Below are 23,892 nucleotides of genomic sequence, written 5' to 3' on the forward strand. Positions count from 1 at the left end.
TGGACGTGCTTAATCCTCCCAAAACAAGGTGTGTCAATATAGGTAACACTGTCTGCTAGGGAGGCTTATTAGAAACTCAGTGTCCAGGGTTTCTACAGGAAGCTGTTCACATGGGCACCCTCTGCCTAGCATATATCAAATTCCAGAGTCCTAGAAGGAAGGCAGGTGTTCAGTGTAAACCACGTTTGCACAGTTTAGGCACACTTGAGCTGCTCTTATCAGTTAGGGTAGTGAGAACTCTCCTGAGGTCCAAGTTCCCACGGGTCTACATATTTTAACCTCCTGACACATCTCCTTCCACACAAAGGAGAGGAGCAAATGCATTGTCCAAACTTTGTCTATTGAGAACACTTCCTATCACTGTCATCTTTTAAGGCCACTCCCGAGTAGGGCTGTATTGCAGCCATGGTCCATTTTCAGCTTCAACGACGGTCCATTTTCAGCTTCCCCAGCAGTTCTTGAAATGTTGGTATATAGCCCTTTCTCTGTATATGATTGCCTGACTAAATGGCCATTGGTCCCTTTGGGGGAATCATTAAAATGTTTAGTTGCTGTGGGGGTACAGGTCCTTCTTCCTTTAGCTTTATCTCATAATCTCACATTTTTTGATATGTTTGCCTGTAGATATTTCTAATTTGTATTACTTCTTATCAATACATGAATTATTTATGAGTGTTTCTAAATTTCCAAACCTAGAAGGTTTTTCTAATTTTTCTTTTTGCTTATTGACTCTAACTTAATTGTTTTGTGGTTAAAGAAGATGGCCTGATGATACCAATTACTTGAAATTTGTTTAGCATGATTTTATGCCCACTAATGTAAGTCACTTTTCACAAATATTACCTCTGAACCTAGAAAGACTGCTGGAACAACTTCTACTGTTGGGTGCAGAATTCTGAATATATCCATTAGGTCAAGCCTGTTAACTGTGTTAAAACCTGTATCTTTTTGTCTGCCTGATATCAATTAGACAAAGATATGTTAGAATCTTCCCCTATGTTGTTAAATTGTTTATTTTCTCATGTAGTTCTGATAAATTTTCCTTTATATATTTTGAGGTTATGTTTCTGGGTTCATACAATTTCAGAATTGTTATTTCTTCTGGTGAATCGAACCATTTGTCATTTGTGACTATATCTCTAGTGAACTCTTCACCCCCCCCCCCTTTTTTTTTTTTTTTTTTTTGCTGTACGTGGGCCTCTCACTGTTGTGGCCTCTCCCGTTGCAGAGCACAGGCTCCGGTCGCGCAGGCTCAGCGGCCATGGCTCACGGGCCCAGCCGCTCCGCGGCATGTGGGATCTTCCTGGACCGGGGCATGAACCCGCGTCCCCTGCATCTGCAGGCGGACCCTCAACCACTGCACCACTAGGGAAGCCCCCTTTTTTAAAAAAAAATTAATTATTTATTTTAGGCTGGGTTTATTTATTTTAGGCTGGTTCAGTCTTCATTGCGGTGCGCAGGCTTCTCATTGTGGTGGCTTCTCTTGTTGAGGAGCACAGGCTCTAGGTGCGCAGGCTTCAGTGGTTGTGGCTCACGGGTTCCAGAGCACAGGCTCAGTAGTAGCAGCACATGGACTTAGTTGCTCCACGGCATGTGGGATCTTCCTAGACTAGGGCTTGAACCCGTGTCCCCTGAGTTGGCAGGCAGATTCTTAACCACTGCGCCACCAGGGAAATCCCCCCCTTTTTTTATATATATAGCTATACTAACTCCGTTTGGTTAGTATTTGCCTGGTATATATGCAGTTTCATTATGTTTTGAGATATAGATTTTTCCCCCCCTGTGTTTCCTCTTTGGATTTCACTGGGCTTTCTGAGTCTGTGGAGTAGTGTCTTTCATCAGTTCTGGAAATCTCTTAGCCACTCTCTTTTCAGACATTGCCTCTGTACCATTTATTTTTCCTTCCTCTTCTAAAATTCTGGGTAGACTTGTTAGAATGTTACTTTGTCCTCCGTATCTCTTACCCTCTTTTCTATTTTCTTCCTCTGTGTCTCTCTGAGTTGCATTCTAGGTAATTTCTTCAACTCTATCTTTCAATTCATGTTTTCTCTTCAGCTGTGGAACCAATACATTTGCAGTTTTAGTCATTGTATTTTTCGTTTCTAGAAGTCCCATCTTGATCTTCTAAAGATCTGTTTGGTAATTTTTAAAACTTTTATCATGAAACATTTAATAATAATTTCCTTAGTTCCTTAGTTCATCCTTATACCTACCACTTATGTTCATTGTTAACATTTTTCTGTATTTACTTTATGTTTTATTTAGCCATTTCAAAAGTGCCATTCACTCTTAAATACTTTAGCTTGCATCTTCTAAGGATAGTGCATTCTCTTACTCAGTTACAATATCAGGTCACATCTTGAATAATATTTTATAGTCTCTTGTTCCTACCCACACTTTAAAAAAAATTTTTTTTATTGGAGTATAGCTGATTTACAATGTTGTGTTAGTTTCAGGTGTACAGCAAAGTGAATCAGTTATACATACACATATAGCCACTCTTTTTTTTCTTTTCTTCTCTTTCTTTTTTTTAGATTCTTTTCCCATATAGGCCATTACAGAATATCCTACCCAAACTTCTAATACTTTAAAATTTTTCTTTAAACATTGATTTTATATTCTGTTTCTGATCATTCTGTTAACTCTAGTCTTTGTGGGTCTTTTATATAATGCATTCTATGTTTTATGATTTGGGGCTGTAACTCATTTCTTGCAACTTTTTTTTGGAATTATTTGAGACATGTCAGTTCCTCCTGAGAGGGTTTGTTTGCTTCTGCCTGGTACCTGGGAGTACTGTCAGCCCAGATCGACTTTAAATTCTTGGTTTGAGTATTTCTGGTCCATCAGGTAATGTGAATTTGGTATGAAAATCTTATATGAATATGAATGTTGGATTGTGGTTATAAAGTCTCAGAAAAAAAAATTTTTTTGGATAGGCATTTTTCCTCATCGGGTGGGGAGGCCTTAATTCTAATTTACTCCCACGTGTAGGTCTTTTGGGTTCCAGCTTTATTATAGATTATGAATGGGCTATCCTGTGTATCCAGCTGACCAAAAAAGCAGATACTTAATATCACCTTGCTTGGCAAATACCATCATTAAGGCAAAAATTGTGTTCTGTTTCCCTTTCTGGGTTTCCCTTTTCATTTAAATTTTGGGCCTTTGTGAATTCCTTAAACACTTGCCAGCCTATAGGGTAAAATAAATGTTTTTATATTATGTATATTTTTTATATTTATCAAAATCTTTAGTTGTTTTCTTTTAGATGGTTGGTCAGGGTACATACTTTGATATGTGGCTGAAATAGAAGTCTTTTAATAAAAATTTTTTAATGTGTTATATTAAATGCTGTGGAAAAATACATATTACAGAAGGAAGAGAAAGATGAGACCACTTATATATAAATATATCATGGTTCTTGATTTCATGAAAATGTTGCTTCAAAATATAATACAAGGCTCCCCTCCCCCCCAGAAAAAAAAGCTTTAAAATATATTGGTTTGAGAGGGAATTATAGCAGATAAAGATGGTGATCTTTTGAGTCAGTCAGACCTGGGTTTCCACCTGAGTTCTCTCACTAGCTGTGTGACCTTTAACAATTTCTTTAACTTCCTAGGAATTTATTTATCTGCAAAATGGAGTGATGGCAGTTTTGAAGATCAAGAGAGATACGTAGAGGGCTCAACCTAGTGCCCGAGTATATGTTAGCTCTTTTTAATTTTTGTTACTGTCTTTCCAGAAGTGTTCACCGTGCTAATACAGAGTGTTAAATGTGAAACATCTCACATTACCCATGTAATAGTGTAAAATGGAATATGGGTACGTGGGAGAGACGGCCATAAAGGGAAAAACAAGAAAGGTACTACAAGGTTAGAAGATGAGGAGGAAAGCAGTAAGCTTGGCAGGTGACCAAAGCCAAGGAAACCCTCTGGCTTCCCTCAGTTTTCCAAGAGCAGGATTTCTTAAGGATGTTCTCTATTCTGGCTTTTTTTTTTTTAGTGTTCTGTTCAGTTAGTCGTACATCCCTACACCTTTGGGTCACAGGGAGCTCTTACTTCCTGTGGCCCAGTGGAGTTGCCTAGGGTACTTTAGGAGAAGGAAGCTTGTTAGGGATCTCAAGGGTAGTTAGGGATTTTCATTCTCACCAGTTCAGCAAGTAACCATTTGGTATCCCCAGAGTTCTGCAAGTACCTTATTAGAAAAGAAATACAGTTGCATTCTTCTGAATAGAAAAATTTATAATCAACACAAATACAGAAATATATATACCATGCAGCATCAACATATAGTAGATAGTAGCTTTTAGACTTCTTTCCTCTTCCCCTTGGTATGACTCAGTCTAATTCTTGTATAACTTTTTCATTGGGCCCCACTGTGGAACAACAGAAATAAGAGGGAATTGTGTAGCCCACTTCCATCTAACCTTTTGCTCTATATTTTTGCATGCCCAAAGACAAGAAAGGTGTGTTGTATTCATTCATTGTCTTTATATATTTCTCTTGGTACTACTGTTGTCACTTTGGTTTTTTAGTAAAGGAAATTGGCTTATTTGAAACGTTTGTCTTAATCCTCTATGGAAATATCAGTTTACGGGAAGGTTAAGGCAGCTCCTTTAGGTTCCTCTCAGTCTCTGCTGCAATTGTCCGAAAGGAAACCCCAGGGAAACCCCTGATCACAGGCGTTGGAAGAGCAGTGGCTGCACAGAAGACAACACTTCAGATGCTTTATCAGGTACTGTCTGGAGAGCAGAAATAATGGTTTGAAGGCGGAAATGCTGATGTCTCCACTTTCCCAACTTAGCACAAACATCTTCTTTATCTTTGGTGGGTTTTGGTGCCACAGAGGCCGCTCCAAGAAGCCTTAAATGCAAGTGTGATTGTTTTTACAGTCCTGGCTTTGAAAGCATGGTGTTTGGGGATTTTCTTGACTTGAAGGGAATGGATTCATAGCATCCACTGTCAGTGCCATTCCCCTTTCTGTGATGACTTGTTCACTGTTTACATGAAAGGATTCAGGAAGTATGAGAGGTATACATAAATAGGTAAATGAACAAACAAATAAATAAAAAGCTTTGCTGCCTTTGTCACATAGCAAAATGGCTTGACTATAACATAATGGGAACACAGCAGCTATTTGATTACAACTTCAGGATTTTTCCTTGAAACTTCCAAGCATGTCTGATTTTTTTTTTTTTCTATCTTAAATAACACTATGACATGGGAGAAGAAGTATCCTAGAATGTCATGGTTGCAAGGGACTTTTGAATGCATCGTCATCCCAGTCACTGTAGGTGCTGGTGTGAAATACTCTCACTACTGGTGCTTGCTTGCCCACTGGCATGTCCATCCTTTGGAAGGCCCAGAAAATGATTTGTAAATTATTTGCTTCTTGCCCAGTACGGTGTTTGTTTGTTTGTTTTTTAACCAGCCTAACCATTTTTAAGTGCGCAGTTCAGTGGTATTAAATACCTTCGTAACGTTATATAATCATCACTACAAGTGTGTCTCCATAACTCTTTTCATCTTGTAAAACTGAAACTTTATACCCATTAAACACCGACTCGGCATTCTTCCCTCTCCCTAGTCCCTGGCAACCGCCATTCTACTTTCTGTCTCCATGAATTCAACTATTCTAAGTATCTCATGTAAGTGGAATCATACAGTATTTGTCTTTTTGTGTCTGGCTTATTTCACTTAGCATAAATATCCTCAAGCTTCATCCATGTTGTAGCATACTGCAGGATTCCCTTATTTTTATTTTTTAAAATTTTATTTATTTATTTTTTGCTGCATTGGGTCTTCGTTGCTGCACGCGGGCTTTCTCTAGTTGCATTGAGCAGGGGCTACTACTCTTCGTTGCGGTGCGCAGGCTCCTCACCCTGGTGGCTTCTCTTGTTGTGGAGCACGGGCTCTAGGAGCACGGGCTTCAGTAGTTGTGGCCTGCGGGCTCTAGAATGCAGGCTCAGTAGTTCTGACGCATGGGCTTAGTTGCCCCACGGCATGTGGAATCTTCCTAGACCAGGGATCAAACCCGTGTCCCCTACATTGGCAGGCGGATTCTTAACCACTGCACCACCAGGCAAGTCCCTCCCTTATTTTTTAAAGCTTAATAACATCCCATTGTAGGTGTATACCACATTTTGCTTTTCCATTCATCTGTCAGTGGACGCTTGGATTGCTTCCATTATTAGCTATTGTAAATAATGCTGCTATAACATGAGTGTACAAATATTTCTTCAAGACACTGCTTTCCATTCTTTTGCATATATACCCAGAAGAGGAATTGCTGGAACATTTGGTAATTCTAAGTTTTAATTTTTTGAAGAGCTTCTATACTGTTTTCCACAGTGGCTGTATCATTTTACATTTCCACCAACAGTGCACAAGTTTACCAGTTTCTCCACATCCTTGCCAACGCTTACTGTTTTCTGTTTTTTTGATAGTAGGCATTCTGATGCATGTGAGGTGGTATCTCGTTGTAGGTTTTTTTTATGTATAAATTTATTTATTTTTATTTTTGGCTGTGTTGTGTCTTCGTTGCTGCCACGGGCTTTCTCTAGCTGCGGCGAGCGGGGATCTACTCTTCGTTGCAGTGCATGGGCTTCTCATTGTGGTGGCTTCTCTTGTTGAGGAGCACAGGCTTTAGGCACGCAGGCTTCAGCAGTTGTGGCTCGTGGGCTCTAGAGCACAGGCTCAGTAGTTGTGGCGCACGGGCTTAGTTGCTCCATGGCATGTGGGGTCTTCCCAGACCAGGGATCAAACCTGTGCCACCTGCATTGGCATGCGGATTCTTAACCACTGTGCCACCAGGGAAGCCCCTTGTTGTAGTTTTGATTTGCATTTCCCTACTGATTAGTGATGCTGAGCATCTTTTCATGTGCTTATTGGCCATTTATATATATCTTTGGAGAAATGTTTATTTCAGCCCTTTGCCCACCCATATAGTTTCATTAAAAGCAAAACAAGTAGCTTTGCAGTGTGGCCATGCAATTATAAGTGATGAGTAAGAACTCAGGCTCTGCAGTTAGAAAGCTCCCAGCTTCACCAGCTGTGTGACCTTGGGCAAGTTACTTCATTTCTCCAAACTCCCATTTCATCTAAAATGGGGAGAATAGTTGACTCTATCTCATTAAATTGTTTTGGGATTACATAAACTAATATTATGGATGTCAAATATATGGGCTAATATTTGACCTATAGTAAGTGTTTAATACATGTTAGCTGCTGTATTGTTGGCATCATGAGCCAGTCATAAAAACACCTTTTATATCTTGGTCGTCTTCCTATATTGATAGTGTAAGTCATTCCGTTTTTGAAAATTTTCTGTTGTTTTTCCAGTTCATGCTACTCATTGTCTCAGTCACTATATTAGGTACAACCATATGGAACTGCAATTTTTGTGGATCATAAGTGATTGAATATCAGAGTTTCATGTGATCTAACTTAATGTAGTAGAAACTATCTGAGTGCCTAACTGCCAGAGTGCCTAGTATGCTATTTTATTCATTCTTCCCAGATTCCCTACAAAGAATATATCATTTTCCCTGTTTGGGGTTGGGGAAACGAAGGCTTAGGGAGGTGAACAGATTGGCCTGAGTTTACACAACTTGTAAGTAGTTAAGCCAGAATTCAAACCCAGGTCTGCTGAATGCAAAGTTCATTCATTTTCCTTCTAATTTCTACCATATGAACAGTCTTAGAGACACCCCTCCCCTATCTCTGTGCCCAGTAAAGATGAAAGTTAGAGAAACTACACCATTTCTTCTTAGTTGCCAGTGATTTGGGTTTTCTTTAGTGCAGTGAGGATCATGTTCTGTGTTCATGTACATTTGGGCTTTTGTCCCTCTTTTTCACATTTGAAACACAGCATCTGCAGTGTTGGCTGTAGTCACCCAGGCTCTGCCTTCCTCCCATTTCTCATTGCCATCAGCATCACCATCATTTGTTGAACATCTGTTCTGTGCACGGAATGTGCTAGTTGCTTTATCCATAGTATCTCAGTGTCCCTATAATTATAGAGAATAGGGGCTAAAACCCTTTACAGGATGGAAGGAACTGAGGCTAAGTGGGATTATGTGATTTAGCTGAGGGCACAAGTCTATCTTGCTTCAGGGTTCTCGTCTTTTCTGCAACACGTCATTTCCTCCTATTCTTAGAGAGAAGGGAAATGAGGATAGCCTTTCTACAGAATAATCTGTAGCATACCTTGGTGTGTTATCCCTACTGAATTTTTCCTTCTTTCTTTTCCCACTCCTTTCCCCTTAGGCCTTCCCTTTCCCTCTCCCCCTTTTCCTCCCTCCCTCTCTCTTTTCCTTCCTTCCTTCCTTCCTTTTTCTTTCTTTCTTCCTTCCTTCCTTTTTCTTTTCCTTTCTTCCCTCTCCCCCCCCCCACTTCTTCCTTCCTTCCTACCTAATGAAGTTTAAATACCAAGATTAGGAAACTGCTTAATGTATTTCCTAAAGGAAATTGAATTCTTTAGATATTCCCATTTGATTTTTCCCCCCGACACTAAAAATTATCTCCAAGTTTAATTTGCTTTCAGAGGAATTATCATCCTTTATTTTTTTTAGTATTTATTTATTTGGCTGCGCCGGGTCTTAGTTGTGGCATGTGGGATCTAGTTCCTTGACCAGGGATCGAACCTGGGCCCCCTGCATTGGGAGCGCAGAGCCTTAGCCACTGGACCACCAGGGAAGTCCCTCATCTTTTAAAATATACTACTAAAACAAGTTAGATTGAATTCTTTTTAGTTTCAAAAAGAGTGACCTTTTCAGATTTTGAATGGAGTCTTTTAAATAATAGGGTTTGGAAGTAATTGCTTAATATCTGAGTTCAAGATAATGATATAACATGTTTGAGTTCTAAGGCTTTCACCCTACTTATTCCTAAACTAGATAGCTGGAGCCAACTTTCTTACTCACTCCATGAACTGTGTTGGTGAAACCTCTTCTCTTTGCAGCTGGAGGTTGCACTTTATTCCTTTGTCGTTTCATTGTTTCCTTTAGGGTGAGGGAGAATAATTAAGGAGAACATCTTTTCTGAGCAGCTGGAATCAAATTCCAGCTGACTGCAGCACCTGTGAAGATGGCACCTCTGCCCCTGGGTGGCAGGGTGGGATGCCAGCCGTGCAGCCTGGGACAATGGGCTCCAAAGTGCAGAGACACAGCCGTGTTGCACCATTCCTGCCCTTCTGTGAGCTTCAGATGGCAGTAACACCAGTGAATGCAAAGTGTCTGTTTTAGACTAATTAGAGGGATGATTTGTGAAACGGTGGCTATTTATTTAATTAATCACCAGCACAAAGCCATAAAATTCATATTTTAAAAATCCCTGTTAGTTTGCCATGTGGTTAATAGATTGGGGCGCATTAAAAAGTGACATGGTGATGTATTAAAAATGTTCCACCTAAGGTTCCTTCAGGAAGGAAGGGAAGCTGTCTGCTTTCAGATGCTGAAGTGTAACCTGCTAGGATTTGACCTGTCTGAAGTTTTAATATTTGTAAAGGCATTTATCTTTTGAATAGCATCTTCATTAGGACATCTCCTTTTGGAATATTTCAAAATACAAGTATGTTTATAGAATAATTTTTAAAATTACAATTAAAGTTAACTTTGTTGCAGTTTCTCTTAACAATGAGGAACTATATTTTCCCATTAAATTATACTTACTGTGTTTCCTAAGCATAGCAGTATCTCTTATAACAGAGGTTATTGTTTTCTATTTTTGGGTGGGAGAGTCATTTAATTAACTCTTTAATTAAATCTCTTTAACTATTTAATTAAAAATAATATATTTGTTTCAGCTGTCAGAATTGCATTTTGTTCTGCTCATATATATATATATTTTAATCAAATGGGCACAGGGATAATTGCTGTACTTGGTCAGTCTCAGGTGAGATGAATTGTCATTTTTGAATACTAAGAATAAAGATAGAGTTGACTCATTCAAGAGATGACACTGGCATTAAAAATGAGAAGGAATGGCTTAGATTCTAACAGATGATAGTGGTTTTTACACATACAAACTTATAGTTGATTTTCAGTATACATAAGTGTGTATGTGCAGGCCATCTTGCATTTTAATACTATTTGACGCTAAGCTTGGTATGGCTGTGATTCACTCTTTTTATTTAAAGAAATTATTCTGCATGATCAGTGTTCCTGCTAAACAGTCACCCCAAATTTTTAAGAAAATGTGTTGCTCAGGTGGACGCTTGTAAGGAAATTGTCCGGCCCTTAGGATTGTGTTTCTCCACTGTGTTGTATAATTACCTGCTCTGTTAGAAGGGGAGCAGGAATAAAACATGAGTATGTTAATGCAGCCCAGAGCTGATGTGGTGGTGATGATTACAATGCAGATAAAGCATTTCTCATAACTGCTGTTGCCTACTGGAGCCTTTGAAACATCTGGACCTTTAATTGAAAAATTGTGTGGTGCTGTGCAAGGCAGACATGCTAAGTGAAGTCACTAATTTAGAATACAAAAATATAATTGATAAAGTGTTTTATTTACATTGTATTTAAATATTCATACTCTGTTATGCTTTGTATAACAGGGAATTACTGGGTTAAATTTTCATGAACATAGACAGTTTAAACGAGATAAATTAAGTGAAATTGGTAATGGAATTTTACACTGGAACCAGAAAACTGTTTGCTCCAGGAGGGTGTGTACATTTGCATCTGTTGGGGCCTTTTAGGAAAGCAAGGTTAGGTCTTATTCTTTGGGTTTTGCATTTTAGAAGAACTGACCACCAATTGGTAACATTGTTGCATTTCATTCTTGTTATTGCTATCATATCTTGTTATTTAGGTAAAAAAAAAATTGAAATGTTTCTTGGCATAATGGTAAATGGCTCTAATGGCAACATTATCGCCCAATAAACTGAAGCCTTCCCACCTCTTGGGGGCAGGTTATCAGAGCCTGCCCAGGAGAGTAGAAGAGCTGGTGAAGGGCGTGCAATTAACCTTTGTCCTGCATTTCGCAGCAGGGGAACTGACCTAGCAGCCTTCCGAGGAAATCCAATTTAATTTAAAATGAATTTGAAAAGACAAATTAGCCATATCTATTTTAATAAGATAAAATCCCGATTCTCCCTGTGTCTGGTTTAGTTAGGACCTCAGAGGAGATCGGACTGACTAAGACTCAGGATGAACAGGAGGGAAATAATGCCAGAGGGCTGAGGAGAAACCCGGGAGACCCTGGTACCCGAGTGATTTGTCAGTTCCTGCAAGTGAGCAGGCCTCGCCGCTGCCTGTTTCCGCAGAGAATTGCAACCTGAGATGGGCCTTTGTCTCATCAGACCTTTTGCTTGTGTTGGAGCTTGTGCCGTGTTGATGTCATAGGCAGCTTGCCTGTCTCTCCAAGGACCAAACTGTTTTTTTCTCCCTTTGTCATCATCAAAGCACATTTGGGTACTACCACCTGGGTAGCCACTTTTAGTACAGATACACCTCACAATTACTGATGAGGCTCTTAACCCAAGAGTAAGGATTCTCTGGGGTCCATGAGTTGCTACTTGACCACTGCTTTTTGAGAACAGAAGCGGAGGATTCTGCCTACTCTTAAGGGAGCTGGTGTTCCCTTGTGTTTTTAACCTCTGAAACATGGTGAGTGAGGATTTATTGAGCCCCTTCTATGTACCCAACAGTAAAGAAGTATTCCTTTTATTGTATCTGGGATAAAGGCCTGAGAGTCGGACTTTTTGGATTCTTCTCAATTGTAAATTTTATATATAGTTAGAAGTGAGTCTTCCCAACAGGAAGTGTTCTCAATAAATAATAATCTAGTTCTTTTGCTCCTATTTATGTTTCAGTATGTACTTTCAAACTGTTTAATGCAAACTTTCTCAGTTGGCTCTTTGCAGTTGTATCATGTAAAAAACATGTATTTGTATGCAGTTGTATCATGTAAAAAACATGTATTTTTCTTTGCAGTTGTATCATGTAAAAAACATGTATTTTTCTGCTGCAGACAAGCATCTTTCTTTGTCACCAGGGGTGTAGGTCCTTTGTGTGGCCTTTTCCTATTGAGAATAACACCTATCCCACTTATTTCACATGTGCATTTTGAGGATGAAAGTGAATGTTGTAATTGGAGAAATATAAAGCTATTTATTTCCATTTTGTCTGATGTTTTTACATTGTTTGCTAGGAGGTGCATCAGGGACTTGAATTCATTATAATTACTGAAGAGACATACACTGATTGAGCAAATAAAGTAGTAAGCCCATTTGTGCCAAGGCCATCTAATTAAATTCTAACTTTGGATAAGCTAGATATGCGTGAAAGATTAATTTTAAGAGGTTTTTATGAGTTACTGAATTATGATTCAGTGAAATTTTTGAATTATATCATTAAGAAACATTGAGTCTTAAAGTGCTTAAAACAGTCATGAACCTACTACAGTATATAAATTTGTGGGTTTTAAAAAACTATTCAAAATCAAGGACACAATATAACTTTTAAATTGTATATTGACATTTAAAACTTCTGAAACATTTAACCAACTGAAACCCTGCAAGAAGTGAATATGCTCGATGCACCTGAATTATTTCCTTCAATATTTATACAATTTTATATTCTCCAAATACTTCACTATCTCTGGAATTAAATTGTCCTTGGGGTACTTGGAGGGTTGTACCAGATTTTCCATATAATTTAGGAGGATGATAATGGCTATACTGTAATCTTTTCTAAAGATACATCATCTAGTAATGGAGCCAAGTATACATTCCCCATTGAGTTTTAATTTTAAAAGTTGATATTAAATCTTAAAAAGACTCATTGTATTATGATCATTGATAGAGTTTAAAACATGTAACTCTTCTTTATGGTTTTAAAAAACCTATTTTTACTTTTAAAGCATATTGCCTTTATTATATAAATGATTTAATAATGAAGAGGTCCCTAAACTTACTCTAGGTGATGGGGCTTAGTTCATGCAAATTACCTTTCCCTGATATTCTCATCATTATAGAACCCGTTGTTTGTATAATTAAATGCAAAGTGCTGTGTAACATTAATGATCTAAAGAATCCCACAATGGCCATGAAAATTCAAAATGGACACTTTACATCCCATTATGCTTTCAGATGACTGGATTGTGCTTGTGTGAGAGCACCTCCTGGTACAGGCTATAACCATCCTGAGGCTGAATGAGAAGAGAATGCTATGGCTCTTCTCTCTGAAGAAATAGAGATCTTTTCCTATTGCCTCTGCTTCTCAACCTTGTTTGAAGGGACTTTTTGTTGAAGATCTGCCTGGTCTGAGCAACAGCATAAGTAAAAGTAATAAGAAATAATTGACACTGTATGACAATTTGCAGTTCACAGAGCATTTTAACATGCTTTATTTTTGCTTCGTACGTCCAGTGAGTCTATTGAGGTAGTCTCATCCGTGTTTCATGACTGAGGAAATTGACTTTCAGAGAGGTTATGGGCTTGCCCAAAGTTACGCAGCTCAAGGCTGGAAGGGCTGGGTCCAGACCAGTTCTGTAGACTCTGCGGAGAGGTCCTAAGCAAACATAATCATAAAATGCCATGGTAAAAGCTGACATTTTCAAGGACTGCTTTCTGAATTTAAGATTTCGAGAAAACGGTTTTTATTCCAGGTGCAGTATGGGTAGACTTTCTTTTTTTCCCTTCTTCCTCCCTCCTTCCCCCCCACCCCCCATTTTGTAAAATTTCTTACCTGTATTTAAACATGAATGATTGCTGGTCTTTCAGTCGATGTCTTGAAAAAAAGAATTATTCAAGGCTATTACTCAAATTTCACTTGATAACAGATTGCGTAAACCGGTAGCTCTAGGCATTTCTTCTTAAAGTGAGAAAAGACAGGACATCAAACTATGGCGGGTTTATTTTAAATGGGGAGGCTCCTTGAGAGCACCAGCCCCCTTTCTTGTTTCAGGTGCGGGACTATAAATTTATATTTGTCACAGATGTTACAGAAAGAAAATTCAAGCAAATCATCAGCCTGGGAAAAGCCGAGGGAAATGACACTTTCTATACTGTGCTGTACGCTGAGAAGGGTTACAACGTGGCTCATACTGCAGTGTTTAGGAACTGAGCTACTTTGTTTGAGGTCCTCATGTATGTGAAGGGGTGTCTGTGGAAGTGGAGGTAAGTTTGTTCCAGGTTTCTGAGGGCTAGAACTAAGATCAGTGAGGAAAATCTTCAGAGAAAGTGTCCCTCAACGAAAAAAAAAAAGTTCTAGCCGTCAAAACCGTTTGCCTGCAGACTGAAGCCAAGGGTCCACTTCAGAGGGTGGCAGGGACCTCATCAGTGGAAGGTGTTCAGGAGACGTCGTAGGACAACCATTTGCTGAAACTGTTTTGAAAATTCCCTGCAGTTTTAAAAGTATGAATGGTAATAAAGTTTTTTTGTTTGTTTTTTTTTGGTTTGTTTGCTTTTAAGTCTATGAATGTAAAAGTAGAGGGGAAAAAAGGCAACTTAATGAACAGCCAACATTTCCTGAGTATTTACTGTGGACTAGGCACAGTGATAAGTGCTTTACATGCGTAGTTTCATTGAATCCTTTCAACAAATCCATGAAGAGGTACTTTTATAATACACTATTTCTGTGTGGAAATAGTGACCCAGAAAGGTTAAATAAAATTGTCCAAGGACACACAGTAAGTGGCATTGCTGCGAACTGAACCCAGGTCTTTCTGACTCTACAACTTATACTTTTAACCACCACACTGCAATGCCTCACTTGTCCCTATTAATAGAATAAGGATCCTGGAGGTACCCAGACCAGAACTTGACCTTGTTAAAGAAAGAGTGACAGTTGACGTTCTTAATAATAAAAGCTTAATGGACCCAAGGTTGGTGATTCAGAGAAAATTGAGATTTTGTCCATTTGATCTTAAACTTAACTTGTCAGAAAATACAGTGTCCAGTGACAGACTGTAGGAATGTTTTTGACAAATTAACTTGACTACAGGTGCCAGATCAGGGAAATGATAATTTAATAGGCTTTAAGCATTCCTGATTTATTGAGGGTTAAGATAGCACTACAAAGCCAAGCCCCTAGTTCTGAATGGATTTGTCGTAGAATTTTATGCAAAATCTATTCATAAGTTCTGTGCCACCATTTTGAATGTACAAAAGTGAGTTCTTTGCCTGAGCTCATAAAGCCAGCACTTAATGAGAGCAGAATGCTTCAGTATGGGGTTTGGGGTTTTTGTTTCCTCTTCATGTAGCCATGGTCAATTAAACCTGGCTTAGACCAGAATTAGGCTTGATTTTGTTTAAAATCCTTACTCTGATTAAATGAAGTCCCTAAATCATCATCAGAGTAGTGGTAATCTGAGACCCCTGTACCAAGTCTGGGTATCATGTTATTAAAGACTAGGCCATTTGTAGACTATAGCATTCTTTGGTCCTTGTTGAGGGAAGAAGGTACTGGTGGAATGGAACTGCAGCCATTATTTAAGAGAGTTTTAAGTTTTGAAGGCTACAAATAACCCTTTTATCAATTTGCATCATTATATTGTCGGGATACACCGATATATTTATTTCTACCTTAAAATTACATATAATGATCTGCTTGTGCAGTTGTGACTAATGGAATAATGTTGCCTGCTTTTTGTCTCTTTAATTGCAGAAGCCAAGCTGTCTATCCTTACTCTGTTCCTTTCCCCTGACAGAGAAATTGAACACTTAGCAACAGTTTTGAGATCTGATATTCAATTTATTACTGACAAACCTTGATGTTAAGTAGTGCTGTTAACTGAACCTTCTGTCCTTAAGACTTAATTCAGCTAACTCACTTGATATGAATGTTTCTTAATTCAGGATGATTTGGAACTGAATGCTATCTATTGTTCTTCCTGCTTCCCTCATTTTGGAAATTAGCAGGTACATAATTTTGAAATCAACTTTATGATAGGCAGCAAAATGTATATTATTTTAATTAATGGGATCAGATGGGAAAAAAATCTGGCACAGATGTAATGTTTTAATTCATCATGTTGAAATTCTGTGTATTTCATTTCTGTACCCATTCATATTCCATATATAGAAGTTATTTGAAATTTATTATCTTTACATTTTATGAACTAATTATTAATTGGGTGACCTATAGTTCATAGTACTGATATTTCATGATTGGCTTAGAGACACTTTTTAAAAAAAGTGAGCTTTTGCAGTATATATCACAAACCACAAAGCATTGATACTCTTTGGCCTAGTAATCTACTCCTTAGAATATGTGTACAAACATTTATAGAAGAGAATGTTTCTGAGAATATAATTCACAATAGTGAAATATTAGAAACAGCGTCCATTTAATAATAGGGGAACAGGTTGATAGTACCTCTGTATGCTATAATATAATGCAAGAGTTTAAAAATCATGTGTTAAAAGAATATTAATCATTCACTCCATCGATATGTGTAAGTAACTACTATATGTCATCCCTATGTTAGGTGCTGGGGATATTTTAGAGGAGAAAGAGGGCTCCTGAAGAATGGCCTGGGAAGTAGAAGAGGTATAACCAGTTTACCTGGGATACGAGAGAAGTGCTAGGTGTGGTGGGTCCATTTTGAGAGACAGTCTGAGGACTTCTTTCAATTCAGTAAGCTAACACCACACCCCTGCTGTATTCTTTGCCCTTGGAGAATACAAAATGGGTGAGGTACAGTTTTTCCCTTTACAGTTACATGAGAGGGTGGGGAAGGAGGTTGTAATGGTAGGTAGAGAAAAATGAAGCCATAAGGCTATGCAAGTCAGATTGTTAGGGGGCAGAGAAGAGGAAATTAATTTCGACTTCCGCCTTCTAGGAAAAGGAGACATTTGAATTGAAGGACAGAAGAAGAGGTACACTTCTTGATTAGCGGCTATGTGTCAGGCATTTTATATACATTTTATTTGCTTTTCTAAGTAAGGGAATGGAGGTTCTGAGAAGTACAGTTACCTGCCCAATGTCTCAGGTCTAGCAGCTAAGGAAGTGGCAGAGTCTGGATTCAAACCTGGATCTGGCTGACCCCAAATCTATGCTCTTAACTTCTCTTCAATATACTTCATTGATGATACATTGGGACCAGATTGCAAAGGGTATTAATTGCCATGCTAAAGAGCTGGAATGCTAACACTGGGGAGAGCCATCATGTATTCTGAGTGATAGGCATGTTCAGTGATTAGAGAAAAATCGCTTTGATAGCAGTAAGGAAATTAAGATTTGGAGAGAGGAGAGATTTTAGAGACAGGGAGATAGTTGAGAGATTGCTACAGCAGTCTTGCTGAGAGATGATGAAGCTTGAACTAGGGCAGTGGCATTGAGGAGGAAGATTTGAGAGATTTTCAGAGACATTTGAAAGATGAGACAGAAAAAAGAGTTAAGGTTCTTAACTTGAGTGACAGAGTAGGTGGTGAAAGCCTTAACTGAGATCAAATATAGAATGAGAGACAAGCTGAAGGAGGAAACAGGTCTTGGACATGTTGAGTTTGAGATTTGGGCTGCATTTGCTAGGCCATCAAGTCATGGACAGGCCATGTGATATGAACTCTGGAGTCTAGTTGGTCTTCATCATTTGCAGTTGTGTTGAGGAATAGTTTTGCTTCAGAAATACTTTTCTTTTTGTTCTAAAACCTGAATTAGGGCCATTTCCTGATTTAGGGGCTGCTCTGGAAAGAGTTGTTCAACTCCAAATTAGTCAGCTCAATATGGGTTTATTACTTTTCATTTTTCTTTGGTAAAAATTACTTAACTTGCCATTGAAAGGTGTCTGAGTTAGATTTTCAACTTATTTTTTCCAACAGCCTGTCACAGCAACTGGCACATAATGTGTCCTTAGTAAATTCTGCTGGATGCCTTAACATAGGCTACATTTTCAAAGTTGATCCTCTCTTTCTCTTACCTAAAACTCTTAAGCTCTGTGTAGTAGTTCTTTTTTTTTTTTTTTTTTGCGGTACGCGGGCCTCTCACTGTTGTGGCCTCTCCCATTGCGGAGCACAGGCTCCGGACATGCAGGCTCAGCGGCCATGGCTCACGGGCCCAGCCGCTCCACGGCATGTGGGATCTTCCCGGACCGGGGCACGAACCCGCGTCCCCTGCATCGGCAGGCGGACTCTCAACCGCTGCGCCACCAGGGAAGCCCAGTAGTTCTTTTTATCTCCTTTTTTCTCATTTAATTATAATACTTACTATTTTGTTTCTAATTATAAAAGTAATAACATGCTTGGTATAGAAAGTGCAGAAAAATATAAAGCAGAAAATTAAAACTAAATGCTCATAATCCTTTGTCTCAGGGAGAACTCATATTCACTTTTTTGTGTATTGCTATAGAAGGTGTTTAAATACAGTAAGTGTCTTTTCCTTGGGTTAGTGGTTCTATTGGATGGAAGGGTAAGTTTTTTATTTTTTATTTTTTTATCTGGGAGGCCTTTTCCAACCCCCTTTAGTCTGGGTTGTTTCTGAGCTCTCGTAATAGCCTGTACTTTCCCTCCTAAAGCTTTGATCACAATGTACAGTATAGACCTTCAACAGACCATGAATTTGATGAAGGTCTGCATTTTGTCTTACTTAATTTTGTCTTCAGAGCCCAATATGGTGTTTCAGTGGGTGTTTGTTGAATGCATGAGTGATTGGGAAAGATGGAGCTAAACCAGTTTTCCCTGTCTCTGTGGTGACCCTTTCCTTGTGCTCTAATTATGCCTACATTTCCCCAATCCTGTGGAACACATAAATTGCCATGCAGTGAATCTGTATATGATCTTTGTTTATTGCTGCTTGCTTTTTAATAGTTAGATGTTACTCTTTGGAATATTGCTTGCCTTGATGTGTGATGAATACTTTTAATTCTTTGGTCACTTTTTTTTTAATAAGTTAATTACTTTCTATTATATTGATGGATTGTTTTATGTTTTAGATGATTCTCTCTAAATATTGCAACACAGGGACTATTAGATAGAGCTAACTGCCACCACCTTTTGAGTTTTTTCAGAAGAGCCTCCTTATTAAAAAATATATAATTTCAAGGTTTGTGCAAGGCACTTTTCTCCTGTCATCAGTGCCTCAAGATGGAATTAGAAGATTAAAAAAATAAAATGCTTCATTCATTTAATAAGTATCTGCCATATTTATTCTCATAGTTTTCCCCACACTTGCTATTTCACTATGAAATGAAGAGGGTAAAGGGATGCGTAGGAGTACCATATAACTATCTGCTTTCATTTCCTAAACAGTGGTGACTTGCCTGCAGTCAGCTGACAGTGGCAATGATCTCTTCAGTCTCAATCCTTACCGGTTCTCCTTGGGCAGCCCCTCAGAGTGCTCCTTCTGTAGGAGACTGCTTTAGGCAGTGCTGTTGGCATGTTTGTGAGAAGGAGGGGGAGATGATTTTCAAGCCTTAGAGAGTGGGAATTGATTATATTTAGGATAACTTTAGTGAAAGAAGGTGTTGATGTTTGAAGTAGAGGCCTTTGAGTCAGACAGACATGGCTTTGAGTCCCGGCTCTTCACTTTGGTTATGAGATCTTGAGCAGATGACTGTAGTCTTATAAGCTTTAGTTTTATCATTTATATTATGAAGGTAATGATAGAACCCTCCCTCTTATAGTGATTGTGAAAATTAAATGAGATAACTTAGGCAAACGTTCAGCAGAGTTTATTTAGCTCTAAATAAATGCTAGTTTTTGTTATAATATAGGTATTATTATTAGGGCTCCTATAGCATCCATCTTTGGCCTCATGTGACCTTGTAATAGACTTGAGTAATAGAAATGGGTCTGATTATAAAACTTAGGTCCTTTCTAATGTACTGTGCTGCATTTCTAAAGCACTTTATAGTTTGCAAAGTACATTCACATTTGTCATTTCATTGAATCTTTGTATCTTTAGATATTGTGATTCCTATAGCCCCTCAGCTCCAGTTCTTCAGAAGAAGGAGGAGGAATAAACAGAAATAAGAAGAGAGAGCAGTGACAGCAATTAGGGGTTCTGAAAATGAGGTTGAGAAGAGAGTGGTAAGAGGGCTATAAACCCACTCCAGAAAGATTGCCACTGTTTTAATTTTAACCTTTTGACTCCCTGACAGGATCAAAACACTTGCTGTTTAGAGACATCTTTTCTAGTCCTTAGAGTTACTACTTTCAAGCTGAAAAATACACGCGCGCGTGCTTGTGTGTGTGTGTGTGCGCGCGCACGCATGTGGATGCGTGAGAGGGATAGGGAGAGAGCATTATGTAGGAGAATTACTTTTTTATTATTTGCTTTATAACGTAGACAACTCAGTAAAAAAAAAAAAACAGAAAAAAACCCCAGTGGATCTAATATTAGATGCTGGGTTATTTGAGAAGTGGAATCTCTCTAAAAATGTTTTTTAAACTGATTTTATGTATTTCCTTACCCTAGTTCTGATATTTTTTCTCACCTTATTAGATCGATAGAATTCTGTATAGAGTGTTAAGGAACCACGTGATTGCTCAAGTCCCTCCATCTCCATCTGCTATCAGGAAACAGACCCATAGAAAAGGGCAAGTGAGATGGATGGAAGAAACTAACATTTATTGAGTTCCTACCATGTGTCCCAGTAGGCATTTGACTCATTCATGCATTCATTCTGTAGTTCAACAGATTTTTTTTGGAGAGTCTTCTGTGCGCAAGGCACAGTGCTAGCCATTGTGTATAGAGCAGTAAACAAAGCAGACGTTATTATGATTCCCCTCATGGAAGCTCAGAGGCTAGTGGGGAAGGCATACACTGAAGATGCACATAAATAAATATATAATATCAAATTGTTAAGTGCTATGAAGGAAATGAACAGGATATGTGTGAGAGGATAACTCTCATATAGGATTATCAGTGGAGGTTTCTCTGAGGAGGGGTCATATGAGCTCAGCCTTGAATAACAACAATAATAATAATCCTCACAAGAGTCAGTCCTCTGATAGATAGCACGTCCTATTATTATCATTTTATGTATGAGGACATGGAAGAACAGAGACTTAAGTAATCTGCCCGAGACCACATGATAGAGGATGCAAAAATCATGAGAAAGAGCCTTCTAGATACGTGAATCTAGCAGTAGCACTTGCTATGGCCTTAAAAGGGGAAGAAGCAGGCAAGGTACACACATTCAGGGCACTTCTAGAAGGCTGGTGTAGCTGAAGTGCGGGGTTGGGGGGTGGGGGGAGAGTGGCAGTAGATGATGTTGGAGGGCTAGGCAGGGGTCAGATCACGCAGCACTTTGTTGCACACTGCATGGAATTTGGATTTTATTCAAAGTATCATAGGAGCCACTCACTGAAGGAATTTTAACAGGAGTGTAACATGATCAAATTTGATGCTGCAGTTTGGTATCCACAAATTCAACAAACTGTGGATTCTATAGTACTGTAGCCCATATCAAGTGAAAAAAATTCACGTGGAAGTGGACCCTCGCAGTTCAAACCTGTGTTGTTCAAGGGTCCACAGTATTTTTCATCTGTTGGCAATACACGAGGGAAGGACAGGAGCTGAAGGTCAAGAGGTGAGGTTCATGGGAAGTTTGAGGAGAGAAGCAAAAGTATGCGCTAGTGGTCTCAGGTGGGGTGCAGGTTGGATCAAGAGATTTAATAGGCTTGCTATACAGTGTTGAGTGTCTGTTTGAGGTTTATCATCATGAATTTAAAGTAAAATCAATCTGTACAGTTATATGATTTTTCTCCAGTGATGTTTAGCTGGGCAATGCAGAGGGTTGGGTTCATACAAGATTGGGGTTCTGTGAATTGTGTCCAGTGGAGGAAGAGAGTATAAAAACTGTATTTGCAAAGGAACGATTATAATGGCTCGTGTAATCTGGAGGGTGGTATTGGGAAATAAGGGTGACTGAAAGATAATTAAAAGGTGGTGGTTCAACAGATTATAGGTTGGAGAATTTGAGGGACTACTTGAACAGATGAAGTAGAGGTATATTGAAGTGTATTCAGATTTTAACCCTGTGGTCTAGTGGTTAGGATTCGGCGCTTTGACTGCCATGGCCCGGGTTCAGTCCCTGGTCCAGGAACTGAGATGCTGCAAGCCGCATGGTGCAGCCAAAATTTAAAAATAAACAAAAGTAAAATTATAAAAAAAAGTGTATTCAGTGAGTGGATGTTCTAACTTGAGATTTTGGAGTTAGTGCAGATCTCTGGTGTACCCACCACAATAAGTGATTTGAGGTGGTGGATGAAAAGGCACTGGGGATGATGTGGTCTAGGGATTGAGACACTTGCGTATTGGACAGATTGTTCTTTTAGATGAAATTGCCAGGAATGGTGACAGGAATTGGGGTGGGAAAGACTATGAGCCAAGAGCTCAGGCCTTCAGTGAGGGAGGAGAGTGACCAAAGAAAGGGTGGTGGGTAACAGAAAAGGAGAGGGAGAGGATGGTGTAGTTGGATGGCTTGGGTCTCAAAGGAACAGGGGTTTTTGTAAGAAAGGAGAATTAATAGTTTGGAAGTAGCAGGAACAAGAATACCTACTCCACCTCCTGGCCTTAAGGATTTGGGGGTTAAAAAGAACAAAGCAAAACAGTCTTCTGGACAGCAGAGGAAGTAGTATCCTTATGATCAGCAGGTTTCAATTAAGGCAAAAAGGTGGAGGGAATGTTTTTTAAAAAGAAGTAATGATGGGGCTTCCCTGGTGGCACAGTGGTTGAGAGTCTGCCTGCCGATGCAGGGGACATGGGTTCGTGCCCCGGTCCGGGAAGATCCCACATGCCACGGAGCGGCTGGGCCTGTGAGCCATGGCCGCTGAGCCTGCGCGTCCGGAGCCTGTGCTCCGCAACGGGGGAGGCCACAACAGTGAGAGGCCCGCGTACGGCAAAAAAAAAAAAGTAATGATGTATGGAAGTTTGCTGATTAGTGCAGGAGTTCCAGAGGAGAGTGGAGGGTTTGGGAGGGAGGAGAAAGAGGTGTGTGGGAGGGATTAGGGACATGTAGATCAGTGTGAGTATGGTTATTAGGGCAGTAATAACCAGAGACCCTTGAACTTCAGTTCAGATGAGTGAAGTAACAGATGTACTGCGTAATGGAATTAGCCCCCCATCGTCTCTGAGGAGGCAAGCCCCTGGTTCCAGTACTGCTAAATGCTTCCTTGGAGAATATGGCAGCTTATCCCAAGGTCTCAAGGAGTGATATGGCAGTTTTCAGGGAGGGCAGTTTATGCCAAGGTCTGATGATGACTTTTCCAAGGTCACACTGAATAAGTAACAAAGCAAATCTCCTGACACCAAACGTTAGGTCTGCTCACCACTCTGATTTGTTTATTTTAGTCGTAGTGCTCATTTACCTTACTGCTGGCAGAGCTGGATCCATTAGAACATTAGAAAATTAAAATTAAAGAAGAAAAAAACTCCTTAAAACTAGACAATGTTCCACTTTGGGACCACCCCAGGCTCATACGCTGGTATGTGCAAAAGGGATGAGAACACAGGCCCTGTGCGAAAAGGATGAGAACACAGGCCCTGGAGGGCAGTCGTTGTAGCTCAGTAGGGTCTGCATGACCGGAACTGTGTGCTTTACCCTCATGCATGTGCTCTGTCCACAGGGTCATGTAGGCACAACAGCAACCAAGAAGATCGATGTCTACCTCCCCCTGCACTCAAGCCAGGACAGACTGCTGCCAATGACCGTGGTGACAATGGCCAGCGCCAGGGTACAGGATCTGATCGGGCTCATCTGTTGGCAGTACACAAGCGAAGGACGGGAGCCGAAGCTCAAGTAATCCTCCCTCTTTTTGGCTGCTCTAGTCTCTGGCTGTCTCCTGGCCACCCATGCTGCATTCTGGGCCCGGTCAGTCTTTCTAGGCTTTGGCCTGGGAGCCAGACGTCCACACTGATCCAGGTCAGGTTGCTCACCAGATCTTGGGCCTGTGTAACTCAGGCTTATCTCAGAGAGTTTGCTTGCAAACAGACTGATAAATTTG

The 23,892-nt window shown here is 39.6% G+C and overlaps 1 protein-coding gene across 4 annotated transcripts in view; it reads left to right on the plus strand.

Annotated features, from left to right (window-relative positions):
* Positions 1-23,892, plus strand: part of MAPKAP1 (MAPK associated protein 1) — a 231,594-nt gene that overhangs the window by 76,258 nt on the left and 131,444 nt on the right. For all 4 annotated transcript variants that reach the window (XM_082842752.1, XM_082842754.1, XM_082842753.1 and 1 more), the window contains one exon: positions 23,515-23,687. In XM_082842752.1, coding sequence (XP_082698878.1) covers positions 23,515-23,687 — 173 coding nt within the window. The remainder of the gene's footprint in view (positions 1-23,514; positions 23,688-23,892) is intronic.

The sequence above is a fragment of the Leucopleurus acutus genome (genome assembly GCF_964270905.1).
Source record: "Leucopleurus acutus genome assembly, chromosome: 7".
Lineage (NCBI taxonomy): Eukaryota > Metazoa > Chordata > Mammalia > Artiodactyla > Delphinidae > Leucopleurus > Leucopleurus acutus.